Genomic DNA, 26693 nt, shown 5'->3' with positions numbered 1-26693 from the left:
TCTTGTTATGTCCATACAAATATTTACACATGTAGAGTTTGCTGAAAATAAACGCAGTTGACAGTGAGGACGTTTCTTTTTTTGCTGGGTTTATGTTTTGGAGTTGGAAAATGTGCATAGAACAAATGATAAGATCAGAATACTCACTTGCCTAATTGTGCATACAGTAGTGTGTATATACATATATATATATATTTATCAGTTGAAGTCGGAGGTTTACATACACCTTAGCCAAATACATTTAAACTCAGTTTATCACAATTGCTGATTTAATGCTAGTAAAAATTCCCTGTCTTAGGTCAGTTAGGATCACCACTTTATTTTAAGAATGTGAATTGTGAATTGTCAGAATAACAGTAGAGAGAATAATTTATTTCAGCTTTTATTTCTTTCATCACATTTCCAGTGGGTCAGAAGTCGGTTAGGATATCTACTTTGTGCATGACACAAGTAATGTTTCTAACAATTGTTTACAGACAGATTATTTCACTTATAATTCACTGTATCACAATTCCAGTGGGTCAGAAGTTTACATACAGTAAGTTGAGTGTGCCTTTAAACAGCTTGGAAAATTCCAGAAAATGATGTCATGGCTTTAGAAGCTTTTGATAGGCTAATTGACATCATTTGAGTCATTTGGAGGTGTACCTGTGGATGTATTTCCAGGCCTACCTTCAAACTCAGTGCCTCTTTGCTTGACATCATGGGAAAATCAAAAGAAATCAGCCAAGACGTCATAAAATAAATTGTAGACCTCCACAAGTCTGGTTCAGCCTTGGGAGCAATTTCCAAACGTCTGAAAGTACCACGTTCATCTGTACAAACAATAGCACGCAAGTGTAAACAACATGGGACCACGCAGCCGTCATACCGCTCAGGAAGGAGACGCATTCTGTCTCCTAGAGATGAAGGTACTTTGGTGCGAAAAGTGCAAATCAATCCCAGAACAACAGCAAAGGACCTTGTGAAGATGCTGGAGGAAACAGGTACAAAAGTATCTATATCCACAGTAAAACGAGTCCTATATCGACATAACCTGAAAGGCTGCTCAGCAAGGAAGAAGCCACTGCTCCAAAACCGCCATAAAAAAGACAGATTATGGTTTGCAACTGCACATGGGGACAAAGATCGTACTTTTTGGAGAAATGTCCTCTGGTCTGATGAAAGAAAAATAGAACTGTTTGGCCATAATGGCCATCGTTATGTTTGAAGGAAAAAGGCGGAGGCTGCAAGCCGAAGAACATCATCCCAACCGTGAAGCACAGGGGTGGCAGAATCATGTTGTGGGGGTGCTTTGCTACAGGAGGGTCTGGTGCACTTCACAATAGATGGCAAGATGAGGAAGGAAAATGATGTGGATATATTGAAGCAACATCTCAAGACATCAGTCAGGAAGTTAAAGCTTGGTCGCAAATCGGTCTTCGAAATGGACAATAATTAATGATTAAATGTCAGGAATTGTGAAAAACTGAGTATAAATGCATTTGGCTAAGGTGTATGTAAACTTCCGACTTGAACTGTATGTATGTATATTTCAGGGGCAGTTGCTCCATGAACAAATGCCTGGGGGTTAGACCTGAGTCATATTCATTAGGCACCACATGGAGAAAAAGAAACTGCCTGAAACCGGGAGGGACTACCTGAACTTGCCCAATAAGAAATGCTTTCCTTTTTCATGCAAAACGTTTTGCTACTGTGTTCTCCAATGAAATTGACCCTGTTAGTTGTCAGACCTGTGATATAAACCTGTTGCTCTAGTAGACTCCATGCCCAAGGTTAAAACATACAGAACACATCTGAGGCAACCAGGGGTAAGAAAACAGACGGTCTGACTGAAAGAAAGACCATAAAACAACCACTGTGAAACCAGATAAGCCCATCTACAAAAGCCAGTCAGGTCTGTTGGCAGGAGTTTCTCTGTTCCCTTTGTGGGGTTGGAGGTAAGAGGTGCAGGAAACAATTTTTCACCTCGCCCACACACACACACACACGTATACACACCGATACACACACACATTCCCAGCCCAGACAGTAAAATCCCAGTTCACCACCATTTCCTCTCTTGAAAGTCAAGTGCTTCTGAGCGCCTTTTAACTAGGCCCCATATCACCACGCCGGGTAGTGATCTGGCCTCTATAAAACTACTGAGAGGGCTGGCCGGCTCTCCTTCCTGGCTCCTCAACACACAGTCTGGGACTGACAGCTGACCGCTATCAACCTCCTACACACACACACTAATACAGCACACACACACACAGAATAATATTCCAAGCATTAGTTCCCAGGCTCAAAGGCCCTGCTTTCTTTCATCTCTTGATTCTCAACAAACAGCAGTGAGGAAGACTGTGGCACTTGGTGCTTGACTGGGCTGAAAATGTAATAACACAAAAAGTTATGTGAACATGTGAGTCTCCTCTCTTCCAGTCAGAATGAATATTACCACATTAGTCTCCTCTCTTCCAGTCAGAATGAATATTACCACATTAGTCTCCTCTCTTCCAGTCAGAATGAATATTACCACATTAGTCTCCTCTCTTCCAGTCAGAATGAATATTACCACATTAGTCTCCTCTCTTCCAGTCAGAATGAATATTACCACATTAGTCTCCTCTCTTCCAGTCAGAATGAATATTACCACATTAGTCTCCTCTCTTCCAGTCAGAATGAATATCACCACATTAGTCTCCTCTCTTCCAGTCAGAATGAATATCACCACATTAGTCTCCTCTCCTCCAGTCAGAATGAATATCACCACATTAGTCTCCTCTCCTCCAGTCAGAATGAATATTACCACATTAGTCTCCTCCAGTCAGAATGAATATCACATTAGTCTCCTCTCCTCCAGTCAGAATGAATATAACCACATTAGTCTCCTCTCCTCCAGTCAGAATAAATATAACCACATTAGTCTCCTCCAGTCAGAATGAATATAACAACATTAGTCTCCTCTCCTCCAGGCAGAATGAATAACCACATTAGTCTCCTCCAGTCAGAATGAATAACCACATTAGTCTCCTCTCCTCCAGTCAGAATGAATAACCACATTAGTCTCCTCCAGTCAGAATGAATAACCACATTAGTCTCCTCTCCTCCAGTCAGAATGAATATCACCACATTAGTCTCCTCTCCTTCAGTCAGAATGAATAACCACATTAGTCTCCTCTCCTCCAGTCAGAATGAATATTACCACATTAGTCTCCTCTCCTCCAGTCAGAATGAATATTACCACATTAGTCTCCTCCAGTCAGAATGAATACAACCACATTAGTCTCCTCTCCTCCAGTCAGAATGAATATAACCACATTAGTCTCCTCTCCTCCAGTCAGAATGAATATCACCACATTAGTCTCCTCCAGTCAGAATGAAAATAACCACATTAGTCTCCTCTCCTCCAGTCAGAACGAATATTACCACATTAGTCTCCTCTCCTCCAGTCAGAATGAATATCACCACATTGGTCTCCTCTCCTCCAGTCAGAATGAATATCACCACATTAGTCTCCTCCAGTCAGAATGAAAATAACCACATTAGTCTCCTCTCCTCCAGTCAGAACGAATATTACCACATTAGTCTCCTCTCCTCCAGTCAGAATGAATATCACCACATTGGTCTCCTCTCCTCCAGTCAGAATGAATATCACCACATTAGTCTCCTCTCCTCCAGTCAGAATGAATATTACCCCATTCGTCTCCTCCAGTCAGAACGAATATTACCACATTGGTCTCCTCTCCTCCAGTCAGAATGAATATAACCACATTAGTCTCCTCTCCTCCAGTCAGAATGAATATTACCACATTAGTCTCCTCTCCTCCAGTCAGAATGAATATCACCACATTAGTCTCCTCTCATTCAGTCAGAATGAATAACCACATTAGTCTCCTCTCCTTCAGTCAGAATGAATATTACCACATTAGTCTCCTCTCCTCCAGTCAGAATTAATATTACCACATTAGTCTCCTCTCCTCCAGTCAGAATGAATAACCACATTAGTCTCCTCTCCTCCAGTCAGAATGAAGATTACAACATTAGTCTCCTCCAGTCAGAATGAATATAACCACATTAGTCTCCTCTCCTCCAGTCAGAATGAATAACCACATTAGTCTCCTCCAGTCAGAATGAATAACCACATTAGTCTCCTCCAGTCAGAATGAATATCACCACATTAGTCTCCCCCAGTCAGAATGAATATTAACACATGAGTCTCCTCTCCTCCAGTCAAAATGAATATCACCACATTAGTCTCCTCCAGTCAGAATGATTATCACCACATTAGTCTCCTCCAGTCAGAATTAATAACCACATTAGTCTCCTCCAGTCAGAATGAATAACCACATTAGTCCCCTCCAGTCAGAATGAATATCACCACATTAGTCTCCTCTCCTCCAGTCAGAATGAATATCACCAAATTAGTCTCCTCCAGTCAGAATGAATAACCACATTAGTCTCCTCCAGTCAGAATGAATAACCACATTAGTCTCCTCTCCTCCAGTCAGAATGAATAACCACATTCGTCTCCACCAGTCAGAATGAATATTACCACATTAGTCTCCTCCAGTCAGAATGAATATTACCACATTAGTCTCCTCTCCTCCAGTCAGAATGAATATTACCACATTAGTCTCCTCTCCTCCAGTCAGAATGAATATTACCACATTAGTCTCCTCTCCTCCAGTCAGAATGAATATCACCACATTAGTCTCCTCCAGTCAGAATGAATATTACCACATTAGTCTCCTCCAGTCAGAATGAATATCACCACATTAGTCTCCTCTCCTCCAATCAGAATGAATAACCACATTAGGAGGGCTGATGAGCATTGTTGGTGGTGCCCATTGAACCACTCTCTCTCGCTCCCACGTTTCCTCTCTCTCTCTCTATTCCTCCCTCTCACTCTCTCTATCCCCCTCTGTCCCCCCTGTCCCTCTCCCTTCTTGGCCAGCTCACTGAAGTTGATCTAATTGAGTACAGCATTTCTCCAGGGGGACATAAAAAGCCATGGCGATTAGAGTCAAGTCATGCTCAGTTTTATATTAACAGTGTGAGTAAAGGCGGGTGGGGGACTTCAAAGCGTCCTTTCAGAATGGGATTTTCAGCTTAAATCCACATAAGGAAAAACTGTCACCACTGGTCTGGTTTTTTTCTCTCTTAAAGGGGCATTCGGAATCGTCCCTTTAGAAACAACACAAACGCAACACAAAGCGCAGCCTAGAACACAATTTTCATGCATAAGGAGATTAAACTCTTTACCAGAGTGACAACAGTGTGTCACTATGTTAAATTTGCTTTGAATGGGACTTAACTTGTGGTTCACAGTTTTGGGTTAACGTTATGATCTTGGACTCTTACTCCTTAGAATTTGGATTCACAAATTCTCACGTTATCGTCCCGTTGACATGGAATAGGAGATTGACCAGGCCTACCTCCATCACTATGGATAAAGCCTAGAAGGCCAGCATCCCGCAGTCGCCTCTTCACTGCTGATGTTGAGACTGGTGTTTTGCGGGTACTATTTAATGAAGATGCCAATTGAGGACTTGAGAGGCGTCTGTTTCTCAAACTAGACACTCTAATGTACTTGTCCTCTTGCTCAGTTGTGCACCGGGGCCACCCACTCCTCTTTCTATTCTGGTTAGACCCACTTGGCACTGTTCTGGCTTGGATTTTGCTCTGACATGTACTGTCAACTGTGTGACCGTATATAGACAGGTGTGTGCCTTTGTCTAATTAATAGAATTTACCACAGGTGGACTCCAATAAAGTTGTAGAAATATTACAGGATGATAATGATCAATGGAAACAGGATGCACATGAGCTCAATTTCAAGTCATAGCAAAGGATCTGAATTCTTATATAAATAAGGTATAGTTTTTTAAATATATAAATGTGCAACAATTCTAAAAACCTGGTTTTGCTTTGTCATTATGGCGTATTGTGTGTGGATTGATGATGTTTTAAAAATGTAATTCAATTTAGAATAAGGCTATACAGTCATTTTTGGGGAAAAAGTCAAGGGGTCTGAATACTTCCTGAATGCACTGTACGTGTACAGTAGGTATGAAAAAAGTGACTATGAATAGATAATAAACAGCGAGTAGCAGCAACGTAAAAAGGGGTCAAGCATTTGCATAACTGTTTAGCAGTCTTATGACTTGCGGGTAGAAGCGGTTAAGGAGCCTTTTGGACCAAGACTTGGTGCTCCGGTACCGCTTGCCTGGCCCCAGTGATGTACTGGCCCGTACACGCTGCCCTCTGTTCCGCCTTGCGGTCAGATGCCAAATCCTTTCAGTCTCCTGAGGGGAAACAGGCGTTGTCATGAACACTTCACAACTGTCTTAATGTGTCTGAACCATGATAGTTTGTTAATGACAGGACTTAGTACCTGCAAGAAACTTGAAGCTCTCAACCAAAAGGAGGAGAGGAGACTAGTGGATTAGTGTCCCGCTCCTTGGAAGTGTCAGCTCTAGCCTTTAGCTCAGTGCGGATGTTGCCTGTAATCCATGGTCTCTGGTTGGGATATGTACTTATTGGGATGATGTCGTCGACGCACTTATTGATGAAGCCGGTGACTGATATGGCATACTCCCCAATGCCTTCGTCTTAAAACAGTCCTGTATCTTAGCATCCGCTTCATCTGACCAATTCCGTATTGATCGAGTACTTCCTATGCTTGAGTTTTTGCTTGTAATCAGGAGGATAGAATTATGGTCAGATTTGCCAAATGGAGGACAAGGGAGAGTTTTGTACACATCTCTGTGTGTGGAGTGAAGGTGGACTAGAGTTTTGTACACATCTCTGTGTGTGGAGTGAAGGTGGTCTAGAGTTTTGTACACATCTCTGTGTGTGGAGTGAAGGTGGTCTAGAGTTTTGTACACATCTCTGTGTGTGGAGTGAAGGTGGTCTAGAGTTTTGAAGGTGGTCTAGAGTTTTGTACACATCTCTGTGTGTGGAGTGAAGGTGGTCTAGAGTTTTTTCCCCCTCTGGTTGCACATGTGACATGCTGGTAGAAATGAGGGAAAATGGATTTAAGCATTCCTGCATTGAAGTCCCCGGCCACTAGGAGCCCCACTTCTGGGTGAACATTCTCTTACTTGCTTATGGCCTTATACAGCTCGTTGAGTGTGGTCTTAGTGCCAGCATCGGTTTGTGGTGGTAAATAGACTACTATGGAAAATATAGATGGAAACTCTCTTGGTAAAGAGTGTTGTCTACAGCTTATCATAAGGTACTCTACCTCAGTATTGATTGAGGTACTCAACAGGTATTGCTTTCTGGAATGGTTGATGGTTATTAGATGGCTGTCTATGGTTAGGTGGGTGTTCTAGTGCCCACCTCTTTCTCCTGTCTTGCTACTGGGGTCTGCTCATCAGTCCCGGCGCTGTTCTTCAGGCTGGATTTGAGGAATATCTACAGTATGGAAATGAAAGAGTGGGTAAGAAAGAGACGAGTGGAGAGAGTGAGGAAAAGGTAACACTTATCTGCCCTCAACACACATGGGAACCCTCCCTTACACTTACCGGAGACAAGGGGATAGGGTTCTCTCTCAAATACCTGGGGTTCTCAATCTGCAAGAGAACAAGAAAAGAAACAGAAAAAACTTTACTTATTTTGCATCTCCTCCTTTTTCTCAAGACAAGGCTCCACCACACACACACACACACACACACACACACACACACACACACGTCCCTCCCGACCTCCGCCCTCGGTTTGTCTTAAACAATACAGGACTTCAAACTTCAAAGGCCAGCACTTAACACACAGTTAGTTTCTTCCCTCAGCTCTGACTGTTTACAGAAAGGGAATACCTCGGGCCACTTCAAGGCATTGTGTGTGTTCAGCTCAGCTAGGCCCATTTCCGCTTGGCTCCTCTTTCTGCCAGTCAGCCCTTTTGTCAACCCCTGTTACTCCGTAAGCTATCCATGACGCGTCTATCGGCCCAGAGAGACAGATGTGTATACATACTCCCTCACCAAACACGCCCGCTCTGTCCCCTTTGATTACACAGGGAAGATAAAACACAATGAGACTGAAGAGACGGCTAACAGGAACGACAACTCTGACGTCAGCCCACCTTAGAGTGTGTTAAGACACAAGTGGACTGACTGACATGGCTATGGAGTAAAACCATCAATGGTTCAACTCTGTTAGGGGATTAAGCCGGGAGGAGAAACTGTACTGTAGTGAGTCCACGGAGTTGGCCGTTTCATCTAATTTCATTCTCCTTCTTCTCCTTTCCTCTTGTTGTGAGTGACCTCCTTATTTCTCTATGAACTTCCCAGGCAGCTTCACACAGTGTGGAAGACAGCTGCAAGGGAGCAGGCGGGATCACAGCCTTCTGAAACAGAGATCCTCTGACTTTGTAGATGACAACAAATGACAGAGAGAGAGAGGAAAGAGTTCTACAGCTAAGGCTCAAAGGGCCAGGGAGGGGCGAAGGACGGGAGTAGAGTGTGTGTGTGAGTGTGTGTGTGTGTGTGAGTGTGTTTGTGCGTGTTTTCTCTATGGTGTGAAGGTTCAAGTTGGTGAGCTCATTCAGTAATCCTAAATGAATGGGGGACTGAGGCCTGTTTGAAGGCCCAGAGCTGGAGACCAAACTGGTCTGAACTAAATGACATGTCAGTAAGACAGCGGACATCCAGTATACTCCAGAACGACCAATCATTCAATACTAAACAGGCAGTGGCTGGACAAACCTCTGCCCTCTGAGCATAGAGCTAGTGCAGAGAAACACTTGTGTTTAACCTCTGACACCCAGTTCAGCAAATCAGGCTTATAAATAAAAGTGATTATAAAGTCTTAACAACATTTTTGAATATTGAAAGACGTCCCACACTTACCTCCCTCTCTGTGGAGCGGAGCGGCCCACATCCAACTCTGACCATGGGAGGCCCACATGCCAAGGCTTGCAGGGCAGGGCCAGACCAGACATTGGTGGTGAAACATAAACTGGTGCTAGACTAAACTAAAGTGTGTGTTTGCTTGTGATGTCTGCCCAGCACTGGTACTGGATCCTGTCTGTGGCATTCTCCCTGACAAGGACAGATGGATGAGGTGGCCGCAGACAGAGGAGAGAGGAGAAGAAAGGAGAGCCACTCCACATCAAGGACCTACCGCTCAAGCCAAACAAACACACGTTGTGATGCATCACTTCCTAACGTTGACCCAACGTTGGGCAACAGGTCTGTGAGGCAGACAGGGACAATCGACTGGACTATGAGGGGAAAGACTGCGGTTGTTCTGTTCTCTCCTAAAGGTGAGAGGGAGAGACCTGGCTAGATGGCTAGATGGCTCTGGGATACAGACATTTCAAAGAGGATACCAGAAAAGTTTAAACAAAGCATGACCAGGCAAGACAGAATTACATTGAGGCAGCAGAGAATGCTGCAGACAGCTGGTAGTTTCAGCCGCTGCAACCAAACATCCTGCTCTTAACTCTGTCTATGTTCCACAGTGCAGAGAGCACAGCCACACAGCTTAACCCTGTCTATGTTCCACAGTGCAGAGAGCACAGCCACACAGCTTAACTCTGTCTATGTTCCACAGTGCAGAGAGCACAGCCACACAGCTTAACTCTGTCTATGTTCCACAGTGCAGAGAGCACAGCCACACAGCTTAACTCTGTCTATGTTCCACAGTGCAGAGAGCACAGCCACACAGCTTAACCCTGTCTATGTTCCACAGTGCAGAGAGCACAGACACACAGCTTAACTCTGTCTATGTTCCACAGTGCAGAGAGCACAGCCACACAGCTTAACTCTGTCTATGTTCCACAGTGCAGAGAGCACAGCCACACAGCTTAACCCTGTCTATGTTCCACAGTGCAGAGAGCACAGCCACACAGCTTAACTCTGTCTATGTTCCACAGTGCAGAGAGCACAGACACACAGCTTAACTCTGTCTATGTTCCACAGTGCAGAGAGCACAGCCACACAGCTTAACCCTGTCTATGTTCCACAGTGCAGAGAGCACAGCCACACAGCTTAACTCTGTCTATGTTCCACAGTGCAGAGAGCACAGCCACACAGCTTAACTCTGTCTATGTTCCACAGTGCAGAGAGCACAGCCACACAGCTTAACTCTGTCTATGTTCCACAGTGCAGAGAGCACAGCCACACAGCTTAACTCTGTCTATGTTTCACAGTGCAGAGAGCACAGCCACACAGCTTAACCCTGTCTATGTTCCACAGTGCAGAGAGCACAGCCACACAGCTTAACCCTGTCTATGTTCCACAGTGCAGAGAGCACAGACACACAGCTTAACTCTGTCTATGTTCCACAGTGCAGAGAGCACAGCCACACAGCTTAACCCTGTCTATGTTCCACAGTGCAGAGAGCACAGCCACACAGCTTAACTCTGTCTATGTTCCACAGTGCAGAGAGCACAGCCACACAGCTTAACTATGTCTATGTTCCACAGTGCAGAGTACAACCACCTGTAGATCTATTATAGATGATGCTGGTGGTAGTGGAGGCTAGGGGAGCATTGCCAAGCACACTGCCTCTTATCATTATCACTACAACAACACAGAGCAGAGCAGGGCTTCATGTCCCCCGTCTGATACAGGGAGAGAGAGATGAGAGAGAATCATCAACTTCATCAGAAAAGAGAGAGACCTGTACAGGTGGAGGGGGGAGAGAGAGGGAGAGAGAGGGAGAGAGAGAAAGAATAAATAAGAGAATAAAGACAACATCAGTGTACTGCTTATCTCTCCCAGGTCCAGTGACTCTCCAGACACAGGAGATAAGACAGGAACACATCTAAAGACTCTCAGTCTCCCTCTCCTCCTTCCTCCTCCTCTAGCCCTCATCTCACTGCTCTCTGACTGTATCCCTGTGGTCTGACAGACACTGCAGCTGTGTAGGTGCTAGTCAGTAGTGTGTCAGTGTGACAGGCAACGTGTAGTCTACTGGGCATGGGGTACTCTCTCATCCAATGGTGGTATATTTCATATAACCTGCCTGGAACTGGCTGTGACTGCAATATGCTTCTCAGGTGTCTAGGGCTCCCCCTCTGCTTCAAACAAGCAGGAATTGTAATCCAAACCCTGGTGTGAGAGGCCTATATACTGTACTTACGATGTTTACAGACATGGAATAAATTAGGGACGATTTTTAGCAGATCACAACGTTTTGGGACATTCAGACAGAAATACAGTACATAACCTAAAGTATGTGGACACCTTCTTATCGAACATCTCATTCCAAAATCATGGGCATTAACATGGAGTTGGTCCCCCCTTTGCTGCTATAACGGCCTCCACTCTTCTGTGAAGGTTTTCCACTAAATGTTGGAACACTGCTGCGGGGACTTGCTTCCACTTAGCCACAAGAGCATTAGTGAGTTCGGGCCCTGATGTTGGGCGATTAGGCCTGGCTCACAGTCAGCGTTCCAATTCATCCCAAAGGTGTTCAATGGGGTTGAGGTCAAGGCTCTGTGCAGGCCAGTCAAGTTCTTTTCCACATATCTCGACAAACCACTTCTGTATGGACCTCGCTTTGTGCACGGGGGCACTGTCATGCTGAAACAGGAAAGGGCCTTCCCCAAATGGTTGCCACAAAGTCGGAAGCACAGAATAGTCTTTACACCACACCAGCCGACGCTTGGCATTGGTCTTAGGCTTGTGTGCAGCTGCTCGGCCATGGAAACCCATTTCATGAAGCTACCGACGAACAGCTAGGGTGCTGACATTGCTTCCAGAAGCAGTTTGGAACTCGGTAGTGTTGCAACCGAGGACAGTGTTGCTCCTAGACGTTTCCACTTCACAATAACAGCACTTACAGTTAACCAGGGCAGCTCTAGCAGGGAAGAAAGGTGGCGAAATGACTAGTTGGAAAGGTGGCATCCTATGACGGTGCCACATTGAAATTACTGAGCTCTTCGTTAAGGCCATGTTTGTCTATGGAGATTCCATGGCGGTGTGCTCGATTTTATACACCATTAGCAATGGGTGTGGCTGAAATAGCCGTATCCACTCATTTGAAGGGGTGTCCAAATACTTTTGTATATATAGCATAGGAGGTTGGTGGCACATTAATTGGGGAGGACGGGCTCGTGGTCATGGCTGGAGCGGAATAAGTGGAATGGTCTCAAATACATTGATACCATTTAATTTGCTCTGTTCCAGCCATTATTATGAGCCGTCCTCCCCTCAGCAGCCTCCAGTGATATTTTGTGCATGTTATGCATGCTTATCGGACTAGAATATGGAATCATGTTGGCTCTATTCGTGGCATTTCTATCTGCCACGTTCAACAACGTTTGGCTACTGAATGTGGCCCTGGCAGACATACCCCCAGGTTCCAGCTGTTGAGGCGAGCTTCCAGGTCACTGTCGTCAGTAGACGGCACCACTGGCTTCCTGTGGCCATCCACCTAGGGACCAAAGAGAATAGGTGATACTGAGTGTGGGACAACAAGTGCACATACTGTTCAGTAGGGTGTGTTGTATTCTTATCCCCCAGCCCCACCCAACTGCTTCTCCAACCCTTCTTTACTATACTCTCCTCCCCTCCATTCCCCTTTCTTACTCGCCTCTCTCCTTTCCTCCATTCTCCTTCCTTACTCTCCTCCCCTCCTCTCCCCTCCATTTCCCTTCCTTATCTCCTCTCTCCTTCCTCCATTCTCCTTCCTTACTCTCCTCCCCCACCCTCCTCCATTCTCCTTCCTTACTCTCCTCGTCCCTCTCCTCTCTCCTTTCCTCCATTCTCCTTCCTTACTCTCCTCCCCTCCTCTCCACTCCATTCTCCTTCCTTACTCTCCTCCCCCCACCCTCCTCCATTCTCCTTCCTTACTCTCCTCATCCCTCTCCTCTCTCCATTCTCCTTCCTTACTCTCCTCCCCTCCATTCCCCTTCCTTATTCTCCTCATCCCTCTCCTCTCTCCTTTCCTCCATTCTACTTCCTTACTCTCCTCCCCCCACCCTCCTCCATTCTCCTTCCTTACTCTCCTCGTCCCTCTCCTCTCTCCTTTCCTCCATTCTCCTTCCTTACTCTCCTCCCCCCACCCTCTTCCATTCTCCTTCCTTAGTCTGGTCTTCCCTCTCCTCTTTGCCTCCCTCTCCTCTTTGCCTCCTCCTCCTCTCTCCTTTCCTCCACCACCCCCTACCATCCTCTCTCCCATTCCTTACTCTCCTCTTCTCCCTCTTCTCCCCTCCTTCTCCTCTTTGCCTCCCTCTCCTCCTCCTACCCACGCCAGATGTTTGGCGGTTCCAGATCATTACCGTCCCCGTCCTGTCCCCCTGCAGTCTAAATTCCAGTCTAGGGGTCACAACGCTCTCCCCTCTGTTGTTTTGCTCAGTCTTTTGTTACAGGGCGCCCCACTCCTGAAACGCTGTTATATAATGTGAACTTTACGTGAACGTTGTGTGAATGTTATGCAAACGTTTCCAGAGTGCTGCTGTTGATTCAGGATGAGGTTTTGGAAACATTTCGTATATACGTTATAATGTGAACATTTCCAGGGCGCTGTTGTTTTTCGGGTCAGGTTTTGCCTGGGGTTGGGTTTGGGGCTTGGTGAGGGTGAGATATCTAAGAAAGAGAAATATCCAATAAGTCGAAGTGTAGGCATTTTTTTAACCCGACTGAAATTAGGTGGAGGGTGGACCTCTCCCTCTCTCTTTGTCTCACGTAACAGAACAAGGCACACTGCCAAGTTAACACCTCATATTACACAGACAAATGATGGAAATACCAGGCTGATTAAAATGGTCATAGTCCTGATTCATCGCCTGTAAATGTCATCCACAGTGTTTATTATCATTGATATCGCGGTATGCCAAGTACAAGTGTCACGCACGGTGTAATGTCATACTCTCTGTGTCGCAGCCATTCAACCTACCGTGTGAAAATACAATCAATGGTATGATATGATGGAGAACGTCATCACAGAATAGAATATGTCCTGCCTGAAATGTAAGACTCCGTAATTACAAACTCAGTAACTAAGATAAAATAGGCTAAATGTAAAGAGTTGCCAAGTAGTGACAAGGAGTGTTGTAGAGTACTGCTGACCCCTTTGTTGTGGTCTTCAGAAGAGCGTTTCACTGGGCTGGAGGCCAGGGGCCGAGATGGAGACATCTCCTCATATAGCCGTCTTCTCCTGGATACAGGGGGAATGAGAGAGAGAGAGAATGTGAGAAAGAGAGGGAGGGAAGGAGAAATGTGAGAAAGAGAGGGAGGGAGATATATAGAGAGAGGGAGGGGAAAAGAGAGATGGAGAGAGAGATTTACATTAGGAAAGATTGAAGAAAACAACTAAATACAAAGATCTGAGTGTATCACTGGTTATATTACAGGAAACAGTTTCACTCAATCACTGGCTTACATCATGTCTATCAATATAATTTGTAACTCATCAAATGTGAGTCGTGCAGTACAGATGTAGGATCTTTATATTTTGACCTGTATTGTCACAGCAAAATAATACTGCAGCAACATGATTTGAAAGGCTATTCTGAGCAACAAAAGAGTGATCAAATGAAGATCCTACAGCTGTACTTGCCCCATTTCTGATGCATCTATGCTTTTAGCGCACTCCTTTACTCTAAAAAACTAACACCCTTGCCTCTCGCAATTGATTTTTTCCTACTAGCATTGGCTTTGCTGATAGCTACTTTATTGTGGAAAAAAATACTTACCATGACTGAGATGTGGGATCAATACATTAGATCAATACATTAGAGTATCGCAATATTATTTTTCACAACATTATTTTGGTAACTCCAAGTTTAAAAAAATGAAAAGCTAGGTAGTTAACTTTAGCTAGCGCTAGTCAACTGTACCTGCGCCAAAACTGGAATTTCTTCTCTAGCTTGTTTCCATGTAAAAAAAAAAAAATGGTGAGCCAACATGTTTCCAGCACTTTTATTTCCATGACTGATTAAAACTCACTTTTACATGGCTCTCTCTTGTTCTCCTGCAACAGACAAGGTGAGCAATATGTTTGGAACATCGAATCGTAATACATAGAATCGTGAGAATCGCAATACATAACATATCAGCATCTACACTACCAGTAGAAAGTTTGGACACTCCTACTCAATCAAGGCTTTTTCTTTATTTTTACTATTTTCTACATTGTAGAAAGTGAAGAAATCAAAATGATCAAATAATACATATGGAATCATGTGGTAAGCAAAAAAGTGTTAAACAAATTCTTCAAAGTAGCCTCCGTTTGCCTTGATGACAGCTTTGCACACTCTTGGCATTCTCTCAACCAGCTTCACCCGGAATGATTTTCCAACAGTCTTGAAGGAGTTCCCACATATGCTGGGCACTTGTTGGCTGTTTTTCCTTCACTCTGCGGTCCTACTCATCCCAAAAGATCTCAACTGGGTTGAGGTCGGGTGACTGTGGAGGCCAGGTCATCTGATGCAGCACTCCATCACTCTCCAAGAGCAAACCAGATGGGATGGAGTATCTCTGCAGAATTCTGTGGTAGACCTGCTGGTTAAGTGTGCCTTGAATTCTAAAGAAATCACTGACAGTGTCACCAGTAAAGCACCCCCACACCATCACACCCCCTCCATGATTCACGGTGGAAACCACACATGCTGAGATCATCCGTACACATACTCTGAGTCTCACAAAGACACAGCGGTTGGAACCAAAAATCTCACATTTGGACTCAGACTAAAAGGACAGATTTCCACTGGTCTAATGTCCATTGCTTGTGTTTCTTGGCCCAAGCAAGTCTCTTCTTATTCGTGTCCTTTCGTAATGGGTTCTTTGCAGCAATTCGCCTGATTCACGCCGTCTCCTCTGAACAGTTGATGTTGAGATGGGTCTGTTACTTGAACTCCGTGAAGCATTTATTTGGGCTGCAATCTGAGGTGCAGTTAACTCTATTGAAATTGTCCTCTGCAGCAGAGGTAACTCTGGGTCTTCCTTTTCTGTGGCGGTCCTCATGAGAGCCAGTTTCATCATAGAGCTCAATGGTTTTTGTGAATGCACTTGAAGAAACTTTCAAAGTTCTTGAAATGTTCCGTATTGACTGACCTTCATGTCTTAAAGTAATGATGGACTGTCATATCTCTTCGCTTATTTGAGCTGTTCTTGCCACAATACATTTATTTTGCATAACTCATCATGTACACCACCGTTCAAAAGTTAGGGGTCACTAAGACATTTTATTTTTTAAAGAAAAGCACAGTTTTTGTCCGTTAAAATAACATCAAATTTATCATAAATACAGTGTAGACATTGTTAATGTTGTAAATGAGTATTGTAGCTGGAAACGGCAGATTTTTTATGGAATATCTGGCTCTAACCAGAATAGAAAGAGGAGTGGGAGGCCCCGATGCACAACTGAGCAATAGGACAAATACATCAGAGTGTCTAGTTTGGCAGCTTCATGGCAGCTTCATTAAATAGTACCTGCAAAACATCAGTCTTAATGTCAACAGTGAAGAGGCAACTCCGGGATGCTGCCCTTCTAGTAAAGCATTCAAATAAAGCATTATTTGTTCAACTGCAACTTCTAGCTAGCTTAAGCTTGGTACCTAACTAGCACCAATACAGCCAGCCTGAAAACAATGACCAGTAGAAACTGCAGTCATTTTCATTATTTTTAGCAATGATTTTGAAATCCTTGTGAGTAAGTATTAGCTAGGTAGCCACTTGATGTTCGCCGAACTTCAGTTCATGAAAATAAATAGCTGGCCAGCTACTTAACACTGTTGCCCAAAGCTAACGTTATAAGCAGCCAGCTAGCTTAATCTGGATAGTGAGGCTCAACCAGACCGGGGTATGTGTTGTGAAGCTAGCCACAATAAGGATAAGGCACAATAGTGGAATTTGCGGTTTGCCTTCAAAATAAAAGTACCTCTTTGAAAGTGATGCAGAAGGTTACAATTAGTGGAATCATGCCATATTTAGACTAGATAATGTTAAACAAGGTTGTAAAGTAAAGCAATAAAATGGGGTATCAGTCTAGTCGGTGACACCCACAGAACACAACTGTGAAGAGTTCACCCAAATATTAATGTTGTAGCTCTTATCGCGGGACTGTATGAAATCACCTCCCCAGTCAGCGTATTGTGTGTACTAACATTCATATTGCACTGTACAGCTTTACATAAGGATTGGGGATCAATGAAATGGGGTATTTACAATGACGGCCTAACCCGGCAAAACCCGGACGACACTGAGCCAATTGTGCGCCGCCCTATGGGACTCCCAATCACGGCCGGATGTAATACAGGCCGTATTCGACCCAGGGACTGTAGTGACGCCTCTTGCAATGAGATGCAGTGCCTTAGACCGCTGCGTCCATGTGTGTGTGTTATCTATTTAACTGTACTAGAATGCTTCAAATGTAAAATATCGGTTATTGGTATAATTTTTTTTGCCAAGAAAAATATTGGATATCAGTATCGGCAAAAAATGTAATATCGGTGCATCACTAATGGGAACCTCTGCTGATGCTGACAGAATCAGAGCACTGAGAGCAGTGTAAAAGTGTTTCCCAAATCCAGTCCTCCAGTACCCCCAACAGCACACATTTTTGAGGTAGCCCCGGACAAAAAAAGCATGATTCAACTTGTTAAGGGCTTGATGATTAGTTGACCAGTAGAATCAGGTGTGTTTGTCCGGGGCCACAACAAAAACATGTACTGTTGGGGGTACTCAACGACCAGGGTTGGGAATCACTGCACTAGGACACGTCCTAGCAAAACTATTTTTCTTCCAACACAACCAAGAGAGAACAGACAACAATGGGAACTTCTGCTACTGATTCTGACAAGCTATGCTTCATTAATTAGTATTACCAGCTAATTAAGCATATACACTGGAGGCAATTACACCGGCTTAACAATGACTGAATAAATCTGCACAATTAGGGAAGGGTGGAGACGCTCGGCGAAAGAACAACCAGTACTGTACCGAGGTATGCGATGAAAACATCCAATTATTTCTCTAGGGCACTTTTAACTACAGTCATTTAGGCCTATATATTCACTTTGTTGTTTTCCTCATGTCCTTAACACTCCAGAGTTCTATGAAGTACTTTTCTGTCACAAGAGACTGACAGTTTGACCACAGAAGATCACTTGCCTTTCTGAAGAAAATGTCATGTGAATAAGAGGGCGATAGAGAAGGTGGACCAGTGAAATTCAGCATCAGAGGCAGGAGAGGGCACTCTCTGTGTGTCTACATTCTGTTATTAAGTGAGCGAGACTGAATGATACAAAACTTGTATGTTCTCAATTAGTGTCAGTTGAGGTCAAACTTATCATCGTGAAACTAATGGCGTGCATATTTTGTATCCTTTGTGTGTCTCTCTACCAGCTGTAAAAGCAGCCTACGTGAAGACTAGCAGGCACACTTTCTTCTCCTCAAGTATGCACGCACGCACACACGCACACACCGGGGGCCAAGCGAGCAGTGCAATGTCGGGCCTCAAAGTCAACAGGTGGATGAGGATAATTGAATCAGATGTGTCTGGAGTCTGAGGCCCAGAGATCAAAGCTGTGCCAGCCAGGCAGGTTGGGGCTAGGGGAGAGAGAGGGGGAGTGTGTGTGTGTGTGTGTGTGTCTGCTGCTGCAGCCAGTCTTATTAAAACAGCCTGACATCTATACGCTTCGTCCATGACCTCCAGGTGCAGGAGCCAGAGGCCCTAGGTCTCACCCTCAGGCACCCCAAGGAAGGCAGCCAGACCCTGTGGCACAAACAAGACGTGGACCCCTTAACTCAACCACCTGGAGGCAAGGTCAACGAACAGACTCTGGCCGTACAGGGAAAGACCCGAGGCGGCTAAACGGGTCATTTATAAAAGCTGTTTGATGTCTGATGGTGCAAGGACAATGTTATTGTCACACTTGGCGAGGGGGATGGAGAGGGAGAGGTTAGGGGTTCTCATGTGTGGAGCTCAGATGAGACAGGAGTCAGGGTGAGTAAAACAGAAAGAGGAAAAACAAAGAGAGAGAAACACAAGGGATTCACATATAGGGGTTAACAAATATGATGCTAACCACCACCACACATTCATCCTCAACCTTTGCCTGTTTACTATGAGGGGAGACAGACCAGAAATTCCCCTCGTCTATTGTAACGAACACAACACTTCCACACATGCCGAGTCAACATTCGGCTCCCCCAACACATACACACACTTCGTCTCTCTCCCCCTTCTCTCAGAGCTCTCCAAGGAACGCCAAAGACAACAACGTGTCAAGACAATCATGGCGTGTTTAAGGCCTGATCCATAAGTGACATGCGAGTACCAGGAGTCGGCAGGTAGGCTTCACACCAGGGCCTCTGAGGATGATCTCTTAACCTGGATCAGCTTGCCACCCCCATTCCTTTCACACAGACACAACTAGACTTTACCCGTTGAGAACAGAGAGAACCATCACGGACGACATCACCGGTTCTGCCGGTGAGTAACACCATCTTGTGGCCAAATCTGGAACTTACTCACTCCAGCCAAACATGGTGTCTCTCCTAGCCAGTTAAAAACAGAGTTTCTAAACCTAGAGGCTCAACAACAAGATACTTCCGAGATTTTAGGAAGATGTTCCTAATGTTTTGTATACTCAGTGTAGAACAGGATTGCCAAATATAGAACAGGATTGCTGATACAGTCTAACCTGCAAGCACCCCAAAGTTAAATGACTACTTGACCTATGACCCCATTGCCTGATTAATGGCATGAGGCAGAGATCAAAAGATCATACATCACAAGGAGTCAAATTAGGTCCCTAGAGTTTTATCTAAATGGGAGAGACACATTAAAGAGCATGTGTACTAAGTCATTTTCTCCATCAGGCCTTCAACCTGTGATCTATACACTCTTTAAATGCTCTTATCCCAATCAGACACTAGCCAGACAAAATCAAATCCAGCTCTTCAATACAACCAGTGTACTTAGGCTAACTGAGGTTACCGTTAGACATGCTTGTGTAACTGGTCAGACTTGTGACAAGGACATCTCGTACGTCATGCCAACAACTTTTCACAATCAAACGTATGTGTATCTTTAAAGTGACTATACACATAAGCCCACAAACAGAACCACCATGAATCTATCTGACCTGAATGGTTCTTTGGCTCAAGATGCCACTGAATTTTCCACTGCAAGCAACTAGTCGTCCCTATCAACACATGTTTAATGACATTTTCCAAGAACCACTCACCCCTGTCCCCTTGGCCCAGATAAAAAAAAAAGTAGATTCAAAGCATTACAGGTCCCTCCCTCCCTCATTGAATTGGGCGGTAGGCCCAACATCTAGTTTTGATTTGCATTTGGTTGAGTTATCAATTAATGTGAAATCAACCAAAAATGTAACCATGTCATTGGATTTAGGTTAAAAGTTAGGTGAAGGCCTCCAGAGTGGCGCAGCGGTCTAAGGCACTGCATTGCAGACTTGCGGCGTCATTACAGCCTGGGCTTAAATCCCATAGGGTGGCGTCCCATAGGGCAGCGCACAATTGGCCCAGCATCGTCCAGGTTAGGGGAGGGTACGGCTGGGGGCTTTACTTGGCTCATCGCGCTCTAGCGACTCCTTGTGGCGGGCCGGGCACCTGCAGGCTGACTTCGGTCATCAGTTGAAAGGTGTTTCCTCCGACACATTGGTGCAGCTGGCTTCCGGGTTAAGCGGACTGGTGTTAAGAAGTGCGGCTTGGCGGGACATGTTTCGGAGGACCCATGACTCAACCTTCGTCTCTCTCGTGCACGTTGGGGATTTGCAGCGATGAGACAAGATCGGAATCACGAAATTGTGGAGAAAAAAATTAAAATTCCCTTACGTTGATGACTTTTTGCAAATCCAATAATTTTTCCACATTGATTTTAATTTGTTTAAATTACACGGAAACAATGTTTTTGCAGTGGGTAGCAGCCTAGTAAAGAGATTGGCTAAAGGGCTCCAAATTAATGCTTGTCCTCTTGTCCGGGACAAGTTAATATATATATATTTAAGACAAGAAGAATAAGCTATAGATTTAAGTTGTCCGAATGGAAACAAAAAAATGTATCACAAAAATCACAATATCAAACAAATACAACGATCAGAATTGGATCAGAGGCTAACATTGGAATAATATTCAAATATATTTTCCATGTACATAAATAAAAAAAGCCTAGACGTCATAGTGTAAGTGATATGCATATTGGCTACAGCCTCATGTCCAAACCAACGCTGACATGAGGGAGGAAGCAGACAATGTAGCCAAACTTTAATGGGACTTTTAATTACATAAATATAGGCTAAACACCAGTCATGTTAGACAAAAATAATGAAGGATAATTAACATCAATGTCTATAAGCTTGATTCTGTCGACATGCTGGAGGAACAGTTCGTTCAGATCAAATGGTCACAAGACGGAGAGTGAAGGAAAGGGAAAGAAGGACAGTGCCTGTTGCACACCGCACATCCCCCATCTTTAATCTAAGAGGAGGTGGTTAGCATTTGGAAACTATTTAACCATAAACTTAAATTGTTTAAAACCTAGATGTTTTATGTCATCTTATGAAGTGGGTCTTACGTTGTTTCAAAGTAGCCTAGCCAAAATACAACAATAGAAATGTTGAGGGAATTACTTTATAAACACTTAATACGCCATTGAAAACAGCATTTTTCTCATGTTCTATTGGTTTTCAAATCAACATTATTTTACTGTCCAGCAGCCAAATGAATAATTCTAGTCACTTTAGTAACCCATGCTAGTTAGATCTCCCCTTTCCTAATCTGTGTCACATGAAACCACTCACGCATCCGTGTGCTTTTGAGAACAGTGTTTCCCTGACAATTGCATTTAGGAACATTTGCCCATAGCTTACAGCCAAGTGTGCATTTGTAAGATTATAATATGAAGAAATAAAACTTTATCAACATTTTAGGCTAAACAGACTGATCTGATGTATCAGCGGTTGTATGAATTTTGGGTCAGTCGTCCCAGAACTGTCCCAGTTTTGAACCGTAGACATATTTTTTGGTGTCCCAGGGAAAATGGGAAGCCATTCATTTCAGCCCTGGAGGAAATGATTTATCTTTATTATTTATAAAGACATAAAAAGCATTTGGTTGTAATTGTAATGTTGCAATGTTTTATAGGCTACCAAGTCTGGCCAACCATCCTCCAGGAAAGCCTTAAAGGGGCAGTGTTGTATTTTGAGATAGGCTTGACTATGCAAAGAGTGTAGCCTAGATTTTTGTCTGATTCTCTATGGCAGTGGTTCCCAAACTTTTTATAGTCCCGTACGCCTTCAAACATTCAACCTCCAGCTGCGTACCCCCTCTAGCACCAGGGTCAGCGCACTCTCAAATTTAGTTTTTTGCCATCATTGTAAGCCTGCCACAAACACTATACAATAAATGTATTTAACATAAGAATGAGTATGAGTTTTTTGTCACAGCCCGGCTCGGGGAGGTGACAAAGAGCTCTTATAGGACCAGGTCACAAATAATAATAATCAATCATTTTGCTCTTTATTTAGCCATCTTACATATGAAACTTTATTTGCTCATCAAAAATGGTGAATAACTCACCACAGGTTAATGAGAAGGGTGTGAATAACTCACCACAGGTTAATGAGAAGGGTATGCTTGAAAGGATGCACATAACTCTGCAATGTTGGGTTATATTGGAGAGTCTCAGTCTTAAATCATTTTCCACACAGTCTGTGCCTGTATATAGTTTTCATGCTAGTGAGGGCCGAGAATCCACTCTCACATAGTTACGTGGTTGCAAAGGGCATCAGTGTCTTAACAGCGCGATTTGCCAAGGCAAGAAACTCTGAGCGCAGCCCTATCCAGAAATCTGGCAGTAGCTTCTGATTAAATACATTTTTCATAAAACCACTTGTTGCAATTTCGATGAGGCTCTCTTGTTCAGATATCACTAACTGGACTGGAGGCAGGGCATGAAAGGGATAACGAATCCAGTTGTTTGTGTCGTCCGTTTCGGGAAAGTACCTGTGTAATTGCGCATCCAGCTCACTCAGGTGCTTCGCTATATCACATTTGACATGGTCTGTAAGCTTGAGTTCATTTCCACACAAAAAATCATACAATGATAGAAAGACCTGTGTGTTGTCCATGTTAATGCAGACAGAAAAGAGCTCCAACTTCCTGTCCCGCACATTGAATATAGTTGGGGAGAGTCCCTGTAATCCTAGATTCAGATCAATCAGGGAAAAAAAACATCACTGCTTGCACGCGCGTTACCACTCCACTATGTCTCCTTGTCATGGCTTTTGCGAAATCAGTACAGATACCAACATGAACAGCAGCTACCTTTAGCTACATTCCCGCGAGAGAGTAACGGTTAATGTGATTGGATGTTAATTATTTGACATTGTTATTACGCTGAACACTAGATGGTCTCATTTTATTTTTGGCAGTGAAACGAGCCTACTGAGGCGAGAAAAATACCTCACCCAAATGTATAGCCCCGGTGGAAAATATAAATGGACTGTTTGAAAATGTGCAGATTGTTTATTTTTTATGTGAATTTTTTTGTGTGTTTATTTGGCATACCTCCGACAGCATTGCGTGTATGCCAGTTTGGGAATACCTGCTCTATGGTAAAAATTGTATAAAGTGGTTCATTGCATCATACAATGATGTGTTAGAGAACTACTGTAATTAACGTATTGTAAAAATAATTAAATAATTAAAAGTAGCCGAGACAATGTTTCAGAATTCACAGGCAGTCCAGCATATTTAGGTTGGAGGAAAAGTCCATGCAAATAATTGTTGAATTCAAATGTTCTGCTGACAAGTCCACAACAATTAGACACTTTTTTTTCAGACTACTTAAGAACCTAGAAACAGGAAGTCTAGGGACCATGCAGTAGCCTATACAAAAATACAAGTGTCCACTGTCCATATCTGATTGCACTGTCATGAGGTATTCTGTCAAGCTGCCGAAAACAATGCAGACTGCTCAAAAAGAGCACAACCATGTTGATTATGTTGTGTAAATTCAACGAAATAGCTACGTCAATGCAATGTGCTTACATTAATTAAAAACAAGTTAAATGTAATCTAAATGTAATCTACGTAATCCCCAAAAGTAATTATTTAGCATGAGGGCCATAAACAATAACTAGTAATGCTGCAAACTCCAAGAAAGGTTCAAATCTACCCTTTCTGGTAAATAGAGTTATAAATTGCTGAGCTGTAGTCACTTCTCAGGACACAAAATATGATACATCATACAAAATATTTCATATTTGTATTTCCTATTCAACAGAACTGTATGAACAAGGCTTGAAATTACTTATATGCTTTCTAAATATAGTATTATCAATTTATAAAACCACTAATATAAGGAAGATGTCACCTTCCTTATAACTGTAAAATACACATTTGTCTGTTGAGTGTTAGAGAAAATTTGCATATTTTCAAAAGGTCTCTCTTGATCAAAATGTCTGCCCCCATCGCTGTAAACGTCTCACAGAGCTCTAGCTTGGCTTCCTGAACTCGCTAGGAGCTCACCTTTCATTTCATATTAATATTGTCCGTCTATGACAAACAAAGTGTTTGTTTAAAATCTAGAATTATTTTAGATAATGGCTATCGACTTGATCTCTCCTGCAGTGCTATGATGTAAGGATTGCAGACATGTGCTTTGTCAGTGGCTGTGACGTAGGGTTCAGCCAGGAGTTCATGTACAGTCAGAAGAGCTAACAAAGATGGCAGGAGGGACATCCCAGCTTCAATTGGTTTCATATTTCCCATCCTAGGTCACACAGCCTCAGAAAATATACTCCTGTGTCTGTGGGAATAAAGGCTATCACTCAGTGCAATGTGGTGTATAACATAGTCAGATTAAACAGGTGAACAGACAGTTTATCGTTTACATTAAAGTATGTATGCAACTACTGTAAAAAACATGTTGAGTAACTTAGACAATGTTTCAGAATTCAAGGGTAGTCAAGCATATTTAGGTTGTGGGAAAATTCAATGCAGAATCACAGGTCCCATAAACAGGGGACTTTAAATCTAAGAGGTTTTTAAGTAAGAGGAAATAACTAGGAAACAATGTTGACTCAAACACTTTTGCCCAGAGGGTGAGGTGGTCTATTCCAGAATAAACACTTTTGCCCAGAGGGTGAGGTGGTCTATTCCAGAATAAACACTTTTGCCCAGAGGGTGAGGTGGTCTATTCCAGAATAAACACTTTTGCCCAGAGGGTGAGGTGGTCTTGTCCAGAATAAACACTTTTGCCCAGAGGGTGAGGTGGTCTATTCCAGAATAAACACTTTTGCCCAGAGGGTGAGGTGGTCTATTCCAGAATAAACACTTTTGCCCAGAGGGTGAGGTGGTCTATTCCAGAATAAATACTTTTGCCCAGAGGGTGAGGTGGTCTATTCCAAAATAAACACTTTTGCCCAGAGGGTGAGGTGGTCTATTCCAGAATAAACACTTTTGCCCAGAGGGTGAGGTGGTCTATTCCAGAATAAACACTTTTGCCCAGAGGGTGAGGTGGTCTATTCCAGAATAAATACTTTTGCCCAGAGGGTGAGGTGGTCTATTCCAGAATAAACAATTTTGCCCAGAGGGTGAGGTGGTCTATTCCAGAATAAATACTTGTGTGTGTTTGAATTCAGCAGACGTCTACTGTAGCTGGCAGGCATAGCAGTTGAGTATGTAGCTTAAACTCTAGTCTATGCCAGGGAATAACCTACCTGTGTGTGTTAGAGTAGGCTGTGGGAGAGGACCTGGCCCTCTCTCTGAGCAGGCTGTCCCAGGAGTCGTCACCCTGGCCCAGCTCTCCCGTTACCCAGTCAGGCAGGCCTGCAGTGCTCTGCTCCAGGCCCCGGCCACATAGAGGCTCGTCAAAGTAGATGGACTGGCAATGAGAAAAGGTGCAGAGCTGAGTTTAGCCATCTAAAACAGTCAAAAACATATAACATGCAGTCTACAAAGTACTATAAAATGGAATATCATGAATTAAACAAATAAACAAACATAAGCAACATGGGCAGTCTACTAGCAGTATAGAGCAGAAAGTATACTATTTATAGTAGCTTACATCATCAGCGCACTTTAGTACTATACCGAGGATTGTTTGTTTACCATATATGTTGGTAGAGTCTTGAGACTGCCTGACTCTGGCTTGTGGCTGAAAGGGCCCTCCAGGACACCTCTTCTGAGCATGTGCAGGAGCAGGCGGGCATACATGTTGCGGTTCTTGCGTCCCATCAGGCCCGAGCCGGATACACCTGGGTCACACAGCTTCTTGATCCACAGGGCACACAGCTGGCGCTCTGAGGTCAAATAGGGAGCAAGAAATTACAATCAATGCATTACTAACATATATGACAATTACAATTTATAGAACACTTGCTTTTTAGTAATACAACTCATTTTACTGTAGGCCTACCTGTCTTGTGGGGGAGTTTTAGGACATATGGTTTCATGTCAACCAGGTGATGGTCAAACTCTGAGTCCAGTTTCTCCCATGTCTCTTCTTGTTTGTTCATAATGTCCTGCACATTGGGAATAACACATTTAACTTGTTACTTTCGATTGGTTACTGTGTTTACATGCAAACGTGTCCACTCCGCCCCTCAGAGCACATTTTAGCTATTGCTTCACAAAAACCATGCGCAACTAAACTACTTCAGAACTAGAGGTTTCAATACAAATGTAGCAAGTCTTTGCTGTTACTGTCATCCATTCGGCATCCCTGCATTGAACTAACGTTGGAAGAGTTAGCTACACACAGACTGAGCCACCAAG

At 43.7% G+C, this 26693-nt stretch overlaps 1 protein-coding gene across 1 annotated transcript in view; it reads right to left on the bottom strand.

Moving 5' to 3' along the window:
- cep112 (centrosomal protein 112) overlaps nucleotides 1–26693 on the bottom strand; it is a 221621-nt gene that overhangs the window by 194479 nt on the left and 449 nt on the right. The window contains exons 2-8 of the mRNA XM_031814326.1: nucleotides 26335–26440; nucleotides 26028–26218; nucleotides 25637–25800; nucleotides 14010–14097; nucleotides 12292–12372; nucleotides 7515–7562; nucleotides 7330–7404 (exon numbers count right to left, since the gene is read on the bottom strand). Of these exons, the coding sequence (XP_031670186.1) occupies nucleotides 7330–7404; nucleotides 7515–7562; nucleotides 12292–12372; nucleotides 14010–14097; nucleotides 25637–25800; nucleotides 26028–26218; nucleotides 26335–26434 (747 nt within the window). The 5' untranslated portion in view covers nucleotides 26435–26440. The remainder of the gene's footprint in view (nucleotides 1–7329; nucleotides 7405–7514; nucleotides 7563–12291; nucleotides 12373–14009; nucleotides 14098–25636; nucleotides 25801–26027; nucleotides 26219–26334; nucleotides 26441–26693) is intronic.

Source organism: Oncorhynchus kisutch, unplaced genomic scaffold (genome assembly GCF_002021735.2).
Source record: "Oncorhynchus kisutch isolate 150728-3 unplaced genomic scaffold, Okis_V2 Okis06b-Okis10b_hom, whole genome shotgun sequence".
Lineage (NCBI taxonomy): Eukaryota > Metazoa > Chordata > Actinopteri > Salmoniformes > Salmonidae > Oncorhynchus > Oncorhynchus kisutch.
The sequence above is the reverse complement of the archived record's forward strand: the minus strand, read 5'-3'. Positions and strand labels throughout refer to the sequence as shown.